This window comes from Rhinolophus sinicus, chromosome 13, assembly GCF_057876585.1.
Source record: "Rhinolophus sinicus isolate RSI-liver-muscle chromosome 13, RSI-T2T, whole genome shotgun sequence".
NCBI classification, from domain to species: domain Eukaryota; kingdom Metazoa; phylum Chordata; class Mammalia; order Chiroptera; family Rhinolophidae; genus Rhinolophus; species Rhinolophus sinicus.
In genome coordinates, this window is record NC_142513.1 from 33,754,003 (window position 1) to 33,767,107 (window position 13,105).

At 36.3% G+C, this 13,105-nt stretch overlaps 1 protein-coding gene across 1 annotated transcript in view; it reads left to right on the forward strand.

The window, feature by feature from the left end:
* The window catches only part of SPTLC3 (serine palmitoyltransferase long chain base subunit 3), a 153,439-nt gene extending 144,537 nt beyond the window's left edge, over nt 1-8,902 (forward strand). Inside the window, exons 11-12 of the mRNA XM_019713394.3 lie at nt 3,300-3,429; nt 5,081-8,902. Coding sequence (XP_019568953.2) covers nt 3,300-3,429; nt 5,081-5,194 — 244 coding nt within the window. The 3' untranslated portion in view covers nt 5,195-8,902. The remainder of the gene's footprint in view (nt 1-3,299; nt 3,430-5,080) is intronic.
* The last annotated feature ends 4,203 nt before the right edge of the window (nt 8,903-13,105 follow it).

Genomic DNA, 13,105 nt, shown 5'->3' on the forward strand with positions numbered 1-13,105 from the left:
AAAAATGAAAATAGAACTTAGAGGGAGCTTCATGGGAAAGTTTTTCTATGGTAGAGTGAAATGTTTGGAATGAATAAGAATTTTGACTCTGCCTCTTCCTAGCTGGGGGACATTGGGCAAGTTACCCAACCTTCTGAAGCCTCAGTTTTTGCATTTTTAAAATGGGTTATAATAATATCTATTTCATAAGGTCACTGTAAAGATTAAACAAGATGATGTCTATTAGCATTTGGCATGTTGCCTCTTATATAGGAGCCATATGGTGTTAGCTGTTATTACTAATAGTATTAATAACGTGTATAAAGCACTTAATATAATGTTTGGTATATTATAAGCACTCAATCAGTAGTAGTCTTTATTTTTACTACTACTTCTACTTCTAGTACTATGATTACTTTTATTATTGTCAACTGAATCCAAGATTGAGTCACCATGGTTGCATAGCTCTCCAAAATAATTGTTGCAATCTTTACTTTCATTAATAAAAATAGAACTTCCAGGAAAATAGTAGGTAAATATCCTACTATACTCTGCATCAATTATGATATATTGGACACTAGAGGATATGTCAAACTATCTAGTGTCTTCCAATTTAAGATGATTTTTAATGAGGAACTAACATTGCTGAATACTGATTATACACTACTTAAGGCTCTTAGACCCAGTGATCATCCATTGAGTGTAGGACACTTTGCCCTCGTTTACAGATGAGGAAACCGAAACCCACAAAAGTCAAACTGCTTTCTAAGCATCACTCAGATTGTAGGTAGTAGAGCCCAGAATTCAAAGCCAGTTCCATTTGCCTCCTAAACCAGAGCTCTTTTCAGTGAACAGCACAGCCTCTCAGGTTTTAGTCCAGAGGGGAAAGAAACGCATACCTCATTAAAGCAACACGGGCATAAGTTTAACCCTCATTAATGTCATCTTTGGTGAATCCAAAGGCATCAGTCACTACAATGGAAAAAGTATCTGATTGTTTGGGTTGTCTCAGGAAACTTAGAACAGGTTAGTTACAAAAGGTCATATCATCTATTATTGGCAGGAGTTGCTGAAAAGAGCTTGTCCTGCCCCCTGGCCTTCTTTCCTGCTCTAATATTTCTTCAATGAATAGTTTATAAGCAAAGAAGCTTTTAAGACAGACTATTAATTGTATTAGCCAGTGTATACGCACTTCTTTCATTTGGCTCGTTTAAAAACCTTTGATTTCATTAAAGAACTGTGATTTCTCCACATTTCTACCTACCACCAAATGAAAGTATAACTTCTAGGCAGTTGAACTTTTGAGAAAAGTCCTGCTGAAACTATCACTGGATCTTCTATGGAGTTCGGTATAATGTGATCTCACACATAAGACATGCACTTAAATAATCCAGACTGTATTGTGTGTATTATTTGGTACAGGGCTTACATTTTCCTTTCATAGTTCTCATCACATATTTAGAAGATTATGGGACACAAAATGCAGTGACGCTGCAGCACAGTGCTAATGGTGATGATGACGATGATGATGATGACGATGATGATGATGATGATTCACATAATTTAGTTTCTTTCAACCTACGCCAGCTCTAATTTCCTTTGGGGAGTACAAACTCAGAGTCTCATTATATAATGTTCAGGGCAATTATATGCATTAACTGAAGGAGGCTAGGTGTAGTAGTGTAAGTATTAATCTCAAAAGTGCTCCAGGGAGGCCTCATATTAGCCTAATGAATCAACAGTCGTATATTTTGCTCTACATTCTTTGGCAAAATTTGCTTCCTCTGGTACAAAGAAAAATGTGTAGACAGTGAAAATGCCCCTTTGGGAGTCCCAACCACTGGCCTGAGATGGTGGGTCAGGTGGTTTGTACTCTAGCAATAAAAGCACTTGACTTGTTTCTTAGACAATTATGAGCTCCCATCCTGTGTAGTTCTGTGGGCTGATCAAGAAAGAGAAAGAACAGCCTCTGTTTTCAAGCTTTCTCAGTTAGAAAGCTTCATCTCCTTGAAACCTTCCCAGTACAAATCAAAGTGCGAATCTTGCCTTACTCAGGACAAGGGGGTCAGAGAGGCGTGTGTTCGGTAGGTCTTACAATCTCTATCACATCATTTGATAACCTGCATTCTATATGAGGCAACCAAAAGACAGACAGCTAAAGGGTGAGAGGAATTAATGAATGAGCAGGCTTGCTCTCCACATCTTGTTCAATAATTTTTCCTGAGTTATGACTAGAAGGTGTCTGTGGTGGGGTCAGCTTCCAGTCTAAAATGAGACACCAGCAACCTCTTAATGCTAAAAACAGAGCTGAGGCATTTACCTCACTTGTGGGCAGAGCCAATCAGTAATTAAAGTTTCCTGCAAAGAACAACAGAACACAAGGGAGAAAGATTCACTTGGGGACACATCTCTTTATCTGACACTGGCTCTTGGCACAAGAAATTTACAGACTTTGAGAGCTTGATATTCTAGAATTGTTACTGAGATTAGCTCTGGAACAGAAAGTGGCTAGAAGCAGTTAAAGGGAAGCAATCATAGTTTTAAAAAGTTTTACCCTGCATCAAAGAACTTTATAGTTACATGACATATCCTACTGGCTTCATCTACCTGCCAGCCTCCCTGTGTGTGTGCATTTCTTTCCCTGTCTCCCTCCTGCCGCATTCCCCTTTTAACCAACCAATGGATTTATTATCTCTGAACATATCTCGATGTGTTCATTCACATATTTAAAAAAATAAGGAGACCCTTGCTATTTCCTATCTCTAGTTTATTGGAAAATAAAATCTTTGACTCTGGAGCATGAATATGGCTTGGGGGTGGCTCCTGCTGACCCTCTGATCCAGGTCCTCAAATTATAGTCACTAAGTATAGGCTTCTTGAAATTTCCACACTATCTTATCAGTATTAAGTTTTTAAAACATATAAGTTTGCCTGTGATATATTCTCTCTTTATGTAATTGCATTGTGCTAGCCGTTTGGTTTTTATTCCTAGGAGCCCTACAGACAAAGGATTGAACATCAATGCCGACTTGTTAAGCCAAGGTCACATACATCATAATTTTCTGCTTAATGTCAGAGACTCAGTCCTCAAGATTGTTTAATGAGTGTGCTAGGACCCATAATATATACTCAGTTACAGGTGCCGTCAAGTGACTGACTGCCCCTTTTCTTTGTCAACTGTATTTGACAGAAGTTTAATAATTTAAATCATCTTCTACTTATTGTTATCAAAACAAGAGAAAGTCAATTAGCCATATTTCTATTTTTGCAGTATAATTTTGTCATCTCTCAGTTTACCTCTTTTTTTGTCTTTCCTTTAGGGCTTTTGCAAGGCATCTATTAAACAGAAAAATCGGGGTGGTGGTCGTTGGATTTCCAGCTACTCCCCTCGCAGAAGCTCGGGCACGGTTCTGTGTTTCAGCAGCACATACCCGGGAGATGTTAGACACAGTGAGTACAGCACAGGCCAATGGAAACTCCAATGCTGGTGCCTTGGATTCTGAGCACATTCTTTTATTGAGCTGGCTTAGGGTTCCCTGGATATCTCTTGGGAGGTTTAGGAAAACAACACTAATAAAACTCACTGCTAAAAAGCAAGAGTATGCCAACACTGCCCAACAATGTGATCAAGTAAGTAGATAAAGAAGAAAATCAGTTTAGTGAAGACTTGAGTCAAGTTAGTGTTTTAGTTTCATAGAAAAGACTGACTGAGTAGCCAAATGTTGTGCTATTTACTAGTTCTTAAGAGCAAAACGTAATCTAACATGCTATTTCAGCATCAACTGCCTGTATACCGACATTTTTCATAGGCACCAAATCCATCATAATAAAATATGATCCAATCAGACAACATGTTGGAAAACCCATAACAAAGACAGATCTATCCTATTAGCCATTTACATGAGGTATAAATGATTTAAAACCCACATTTCATTGCCCTTTGATTTAAATCTTTATGTGAATGAGTAATATCAGAGAATTTAGCCATCTCAATCAGTTTGGGCTTGATGCAAATTTCTCAAAATGTAAATGAAGTTTAGCAAACACTATTGAGTGTCTACCATATGCAAAACGTTGGGGCAAAAAGACTAAGAGGAGATACTAAGAAATAAGCAAAAAATGATAATACCAGACAGAATAAATTCGCCTTGAAAAAGAAATACAGCAACTGTGGGAACATGAAGATGGGAATGAATTATTATACATGAAATTATATAAGTTCCTTTATTATATATGAATAAGTTATTATATATGAAGGTCGGAATGACTTTTCAAAGGGGAAAGTCCATGAGCCCCATTGGTCATTCATTCTAATGTTAATGAGTCTCACTTCAGCTTTTCAAAGCATTGGATTCTAATATCGTCTTCCTCCTCATTTGACAGGTTAAGAAGAACAACCTCAAAAGAGGTCAAAAAGTTATGTCCAATATCATAGGATTAGTGATATACCAGATGTAAAAATTACATTTTGTGTATTCTGGATCTTAGTTGTTTCATTTGTAAAATTGGGGATACATTTACCTGCCTGACTTAGGAGAATTGAAACAGATGAGTTCTTGGTCCTCTCTGGTTTTAAAATCTATTATTCTATGGAGCATAGAGAGTATTCAAAACTGGGAGGGGATGGCAAGTGGGGAGAGCAGGGCAAGCATGGGAGAGAGAGGAGGATGCAAATCACCTCCTGTAATGTTCCATTTTGTTCTGGCCAGGTTGATCTGCTGTGTCATGAAGATATAACCCAACTGTAATCCACAACTTTATCTTTTTCTTCCATGAGGCTATCTATAAGTCATTAAACTTTAAAATAAAGGTAAAGGATAAACATCACTCAGATGTTTTTATTCCTCTTCTCACACCCCCAAAATAAGTTAAACATTCATAATGTGGAATTAGACTACTAAAGAATATGAGGTAAAAGCAATTAGCATCTAACATTCATCAAGGGCTAGTTTATAAGCTATACCTTAATGATTTGGATCTTTCTCCTTTTCTTTAAAATTAAAGAATTTGGCAAAAGAAGACTATAGTTTTCTGTGAGGCGCTGGAAAGCAGAGCTACTTAGGGTTTTAAAGATAACTGATGGAAGGCAAACTCTTTACAGGTTTTGGAAGCCCTGGATGAGATGGGTGATCTCCTGCAACTGAAATATTCCCGGCACAGGAAGTCAGTGCGCCCTGAACTCTATGACGAGACAATCTTTGAACTTGACGATTAAGTTTCCTGATCCTGAATGGAACCTAAAGACTTTGCCAGAAAGACCTCTTTCCTTGCCTCAAAAGGAATATAAATGGATTTCTCTCCCTTTCTAAGGATAATTTTGGATTCCATACCAGCTTAATTGAACTGAGGGAGATGTGTTTTTTAGGCCTCCAACTCAGGACTGCAGAGACAAAAATGTGGATTCAGATTTTGTTTCTCCTCTCCCAAGTATCCTGCTACAAACACACAGATACACTTCTTAGAATATTATTAATGACAATGAGCCTGTGTTTTAGCTGCTACCATGCAGCCTCTTTGGTCCATACTCTATCAAGAGTTCCAACCTAAGGGGAGGGTTTTGATTTTTAATTTGGTAGATCTCACTCCCTGTTTACTTATTCCATCTGCAAACGCGGGTAAGGGTGGTGGGCAGTAGCCGACCTCCTTGTTCCATGCATGAAAGCACCAGCTAGAACTCATTGGTATCATGGGAAGTTCCAGGCAGGAATGTAAAGAAATGTTGCTTCTACCATTTGCCACATTTGGACTTTGTCCAAGGACAAGTGTCAAAAGCCATAGTTAATGTTTCAAGGGAGAGAGCAGAACTGGCCAGCAGCAACTAGAGACGTCTTTAAAGGAAACTTTCCTTTTCCTCTTGCTGGTCTCCTACAGTTTTACAGCTGAGCTTTTGAGGTTTGGAAAACTCAAGACGTTTGTTTCATAAGGAAGGGGGCAGACGGCAATCACAAGCCAATTTTAGGCCCAGACTAAAACCGTAAAGTTATAACAACTTGAACATTTTTGGTGTCATGGGGAGTGAATGAATGTTTAGCGTGCGTAGCCTTTATGACTTAAGGAATGAGTTGTCATTTTCCTACTGAATTTTGAGTAAATAGTGAGATTCAATTTCCTTTACACTTGACTCCCGAGACTACACTTGAAGAATGTTTTGATTCAAAAACAACATTTGAAAGCAAATTCTATTCAACTTTTTTCAAGACTGACACCCCCATTTAGACCTATGAATATTAAATAGTACTGTCATCTGGCATATGTGCTTCAATTTGATGCAAAATGGGCTTGCACACTATTGGCAACTAATTTACTTCACCTCTCTCTCTCTCTCTCTCTCTCTCTCTCTCTCTCTCTCTCTCTCTCTCTCTCTCTCAATGTGAACACATACTTCTCTGGAATAGTACCCCTTTGCTAATTGGATCTAGTTGGTATGGAAAAAGCCAGTGGAAAACCTTATCTTTAACAAGCTCCCAGATGGTGCACAGATTTGGAAACTCTACAGAGTAGTGGTGACCTTTTAGCAAAGCTTCTGTAATAGTTTGAATGAGTTACAGAACATTCCACTCCATCAAATGACACTATAAACAAATCACTTCAAGAGAGGTTTGACTTGGTGTGACACAGATGGACCCAAGCTTTCATGCTGTGCACTGAGATAGAAACTCAACCCAAAGCACTAGTGTTGGATGGAGCAATATGCCCTGATACTCAAAGCTTATCAAAGGTAAAGGTGATCTGCGTGGAAAGTTTTGATGGGGAAATTATAACCCCCAGTTTACAGTTTAAAAGTGGTACAACAGTTTAAAAATGGATTATGAATGTTTTTAAATACCATAAATTTCCTCATGAATGTTTTCATGTACTATTAGCAGACAGGAGAGAAAATGGATTCTGAAAATGCGTTTGTCCCATACCATGACTGATTTTGCTAACTAAATTCTAATTCTTCTCAATGAACTGGTACAGCACTACTTTTGCAAAGAAAACATATGTTGTATAAGTGTCCAAAGAAAAGGAAGACATGTAGGTCTTTTCTCTTGAAAATGTGCATTTAATTGAAATTTACCCTCGTTAATTGTCCAAAATGCATGTCTTCAGTCCCGTAAAAGAAATAGGAGACAAAGAGGGCAGCAGAACATCTGGGCCTTCCCTAAAGTACAGCAGGCAATAACCATCCCCTTCCATTCTTAATATCTGTGATCTTCACACTTGCCCTTTGAGTTTTAAGCCTCAAGAGGGGTCTCTTTGGGAGCAGGAATCTATCATTGTTCCTTTCATGGAGTATCTTGAGTCTAACTTGTGATATGAAACTAATCACTTAGCCACCTAGCATGGGAGGCAGGGAGGAGGCTACTCTCTCTTCACCGAGATCCAAGAGTTCTGGGCAATTTATTACTTTCTCATGCACAAGATAAAACACTTATCTCTGTTCAAGAGTCTGTGTTGAATATACACTTATGAGAACAACTGTAATCTAAGTGGAATGCCTCCTGAGCACAGTAGGAGGGACCCAGGTCCCATTGGGCTGGTAATATGAGTATATATTATATGTCATAGAGCATGAGGTTGGTTAAGAGGGTGATTATGAATCCTGATAATTTTTAATTTTTATAAGAAAAAGTCTTCTATTGCTAGGTTAAGACCATGATTTCAATTCAATAGGGATTACTAAATTTCAATAACTATAACAGAGCCAAAAATGTCTTTTAGGTTGGTTTTATTGGGAAAGATAGTTTTCTAAAAGAACTATAACTTTATGTACCCCAAATTTTCTATTTGCAAACACAAAGACACACACACACACACACACACACACACACACACACATACACACACACACACTTTCCTTTACAGAGAAAGTGAGAGTATAAAGGTAGAGAGAGGAGAATCTGATTGGTTGATAGACAGATGGAAGGTGTTCTAAAAATCATCTTCAGGAAAGCAGAAAATAAAGGATCCAGACTGATATTTGTAGGAAGGATGCATTTGCATATTTAAATGGCATAAACACATTTCTAATCTTGTCATGGAACTGCAGTATTGTGGATGTTTGTTATATTGCCTTTCAGCATGTTTTGATCTAGAAAAGAACATTGGCTTCAAAATTTACTAGGAAACTTTTTAAAATGCGGATCTCTGGGTCCCACACTAGATCTCCTCTGAATCAGAATAGCTGTAGTGCCCGGAATCTACATTTTCACCAGCTTCCCAGGGGATTCTAATCCATGTCATAATTTGAGACCCATTATTGGAGCTTTTGTTTTGAAAGACCCGTTGGCTCAATAACATAACAGAAACTGTGTTCTAATTTTCTACTGATAGTTAAAGGTGCTTATACTACTAAATTAAAGTGAATTATTTCAACCTTTTCTACTCAATAGGACATTTTGTTCCCATTTTTCAAGTACTTTCTCTTTCTACAGAAATGAATCCAACATTGAAGAATAACCACCATTCATGTGGATAAATTATCCCTTCTCTGGTTCTCCTCTGTATCATTTCCTACAAGATATTCCTTTTCCTTGTAACACCTTGTTCCACTGAATGTGGTATCTTGTTTCTTTATTTTCTTTCTACCCCTTAAAAATATCTTCAACCTCTGATTATTTATTTATTCCAATAACAGCTTTTGAATAGGGTGAAAATCTTAACAACTCTTCAAACATGTAATGTTCCTCTGTATTTTTCTTTAGCGATAGCAAATGTAAGTAGATTGCTCTGACCTAAAAGCTTTGATAATGAAACCTTAACTCTCAAATATATTTTTTGATTTACAGCAATAATAACAATTGCATTTTGAACTTATCTGGTGATTTTTTGGCAATTTTTCCTGGTCTCAGTTAGAACAGGATATTTGAAGTCTGTTTTCTCAGAATGCCTTATGCAGCTGTGTAATGTTTAGGAAATTAAAAGGAGTCTGTATTTTAAATGTTTCTAAGCACTTATTGTGGGGCATTGTCTTATGGTATTGTGGTGTGTGTGTGTGTGTGTGTGTGTGTGTGTGTGTGTGTGTGTGTTTCACTGAAATGTTTGAGGTGTGACCAATTTCATTTCATTCTGCCTGTGAAATGTTAATTTCTTTAATAAACAAATCACCAAAATTGATGCTATTAAAAATAATGGGTGGTTTTGTGTTGATTTAGTTTGGGTTATCCTAAAAAAGATCAAAGTAGAGATTTGCATTTAAGAATTTCATTGAAGAAAATTGGCAAGAATGGCTGCCACTGGCTTGCACTGAGTCACAAGAACCAATTGTGCTCATCTCTTCTCAATTCTGCGTTCAGTGACATTACACTGGTAATTTAAAATTGGCTCGTTGGAAGTAGTTACACCATGGAAATTGGCAAACACTACAAATTAAGGATCTAGAGAGCCAGTTGTTAAACATTTACCAGCGCACCACTGAGACCACATACAATAATACAATATCTAGGTTAAAGTGAGGGAACAAGATTGGAAAAGGAGGAGGTTGAACTGTGATGTCATCAGAACAAAGGCCTTATTAAATCCCATGGGGAGCTATGCAACTGAGATTGTCCTTTAGACTTAGCACAAAATGAGGTAAGGGAGCCTTCATGTCCTCTCCACAATCAACTAGTCATGGGATGCAAGCTACCAGGGCACAAGTGTGAGAAAGGGCATTACCTTGGGCAAGACTATTCAGCTGAAGGCATTTCTTGGGGAGGAACTCAGCTTTGAGCTGACAGCAGCTCAACCACTTAAAAAGATTTATTTGTGATCCATACACTTAAAGAAAGTTTTACAATGGAAAATTTTAAATATACATAAAATAGAGAATAGAGAATAGTATAATGAACCCACATGCATTTATCATCAGCTTCAAATATTATCAATTCATGGCCAGTCTTTTTCATATCTCCCTCACCACTTCACTCCCACTCCCACCAGAGTACTTTGAAGCAAACCCCATAAATCAGATGATTTCTTCAGTAAATATTTCACTGAATCTCTCAAAAAGATTACGATGTCTTAGCTCGTTCTTTAATTTGTTTCAACATCATTAAAAAATAAATCTCCAGTCTAATAAAGGCATCAAAATGAATCAAATGTTAACCTTTTCTTTCTTTACCTCATACCCTGCATGTGAATTTCCTAGATCAAGATTAGGAATTATTTCTAAAGCAGGTACATGGTGTCTTGAAAGATAATAAATCAATCATTTTGGACTCTTATTATGTGCCAGACACTATACTAAGAACTCTGACATACTCTATTTTCTAGAGATAATGGACTCATCTTGGAAGGCATCAGTGTTGATGTTGTCAGGGGATTAGTAGAGCATAAAGAGGACTTTCAAGACTCTGACAGGCCACTGCTTTTCTCTGAGAATGCCCTCTTCCTTATCAAATTAAATTTCTTCAAGTTATTTCAGCTACATTTTATATATTAGCAAGGGTAATTCAAGCAGCTAGAATTCGAGAACAAGTGAGTCCAGTTTACCTGTTGAGAAAAGGCTGATACCTGTAACAGTTAGAATTTAAGTTAGAACTTGTCACTCTCATTCTCATTGCATCCATTGGTTCAAATGAAAGGCTTAAATCTGATGGTTGCAATCCACCTGCTCTAAAAAGTTATCACAGACACAAATCGATAAAATATACAAAATATACAACATCAGGAGGTCAGAATAGAAGCAAGAGGGGATTTTTTTTTTTTTTTCCTGTGGCATGAAACAGTGCTCCCTTTTATTCAGCCCAGATGCTAATTTTTATATCAAAAATATTGATTGAAGGAGCTAATGATTTTGGCTTTCACCCAAGTTTATTCAGGATCTTACTTAATTAGGTTTGGGTCGGCTGCAATGCCCATGGCCAGGGTTAGGTCTGGCTCCAATCACCACATTATGCTCTCTACTTCATCATCGTCCAAGGAATAAGGCAAGGAAATTGCTGCTTCTTTGTTTCTCCAGCCCATAAGTATGTTTTTTTTCCAGATTTGAAGCATGCATGGAGCAAATGTATAAGGAAGACCAAAAGAAGTGTAATGGCTTCGCTGTGATGAGATCAATCTAGCCTTCAATCAGACTGTGGTCCCCAGGATGAATAAGGCTCTGTGTGTGAAAAATGAATGAGCAGCAATGTGAGATCATGGAAAAAGATCTTGGCATCTTTTGAATGAAAAATTTTCACCAGGCTGATGTAGCCAATCAGTCTATGAGTTTTTTAAAAGGGAAAAACAATCTCTTTTGCCAACAATACATGATTTCCCCATAATGAATCTATTCCATAAATAATTATAGTTAAGTCATGCAACTATTTTAATAGTGTCCATACCAACTTCATATACTTTTTCCAGTTTTTTTTAAAGTCTCTGCACACATAAGGCATCAATAAATCATGGTCACAAATTATAAACACCTATGACAAAATGGGTCTTCCTTTATCTATAAAATAGTGTCAATATTAAAAAATATAATTCAGTTCCCCTAAAAGTTTTTCAACTAAGTATTTATAAAAGTTTTTAACTCAAAATATTCTTACATAAAACTTCAAAGTATGTATTTTTAAGATATTTTATTAATAAGACAACTCTAAGTGGGGTCAAACAAATGTTAAAGATTTCCTATATAGATATGTCTATAAGTCCTACAGACAGTTAATGTTACAGGTACATTATGAAGAAAAATTAAAATATTTTATTAAAGTGGGTTCAAAGCCAATAAGATGAACACTCTTTTGAAAATTACATTTTTTTACTGTGAACTTATTATTTATAAATCCAAATCGAGAAGAAACATGCCAGCTATTCAAATTAATCAACATGGACCTCAATCGTGAATAAGAATAGAAGATCAGTGATTACCAGATATTTGAGGAAAACCAGCAAGACCCAAATAAGTGGCCAAAATTTAAAAAGAGAAAAACTTTCACCAACAGAAATAGACAATCATAGAAAAGAGAACTTTTTAAATATTCTAAGTAGTACCCTTATTGGTCAACTTGATCATATGAAGATATCACAGCCACAGAATAAGTTGATATGAAAAGGAACAAAAGTTCATAAAAAATTTAAAATATTTAATATTTAAATGTTTAATGAAAATAAAACAATAGAAAGCAAAGAAGAAAATTTCTTAAAATATAAAGCAAATGACAAGAAAGATAAAAAATGAGAGAAAATTTTTTAAATATGGCGAGATACATACAGGAGGACCAATATTCATCTAATAAAAAGATGAGAAAGAAGGAATCAGGAAAACTGCATGCAGGAAAAAAATCAAAGAAATAATAGAAGAATTATTTCTCTGAGGCTGAAACAAAACAGAAGGTGGAAATAGCCCAGTGAGGAGCTGATCAAAAAAAAAAAAAAAAAAAAACATTCTTTTTTAAATTATTTTTTATTTTTCAATTGCAGTTGACATTCAATATTATGTTAGTTTCAGGTGTACAGCATAGTGGTTAGACATTGATATAACTTACGAAGTGATCCCCCTGATTAATCTAGTACCAAGCTGGCACCACATATAATTATTACAATACTATTGACTATATTCCCTATGCTGTACTATGCATCCCCATGACTATTTTGTAACTGCCAAGCTGTACTGTTTAATCCCTTCACCTTAAAAATTTTCACCTAAAGGCGTCTTCGTGGAACTTTGTTACACCAGGGATAAAAAGAGCTAAAATGTGTCCTGGGGGCGGGGTGGGGGGAATATCTCAGCTATAAAGGTAAAAGTAACAGACTTTATTTCTGAATATTACAAACATGTCCTCCATCAAGTTCATTCCAATGTTCAAACCCATCAGCAGTGTATAAAAATACTCATTTCCCCAATCTGTGCCAATGCTTAGTATTACTATTTTTATAATCTTTGTTGGTCTGATAGAAAAGAAAATGGGTTTTCATTACTGTCTTATTCCCATTTACTAGTGATATATATTTTTTAATGTGTGTATTGGCTGTTGTATTGGTCTTTGGCATATTTTTTGTTTGTATCCCCTGCCATTTTTTTCTATCATGGATGTCTCATTAGCATTACTGGATGCTAGAAGACAATTAAGCAATGCCTTCAAATTCAGAGGGAAACTAGTTTTGAATCTAAAATCTTATACCCAGAAAAATCTAGCTAATCAAAGGAGGGTGAAATTGGGACATTTTTTTATTACAT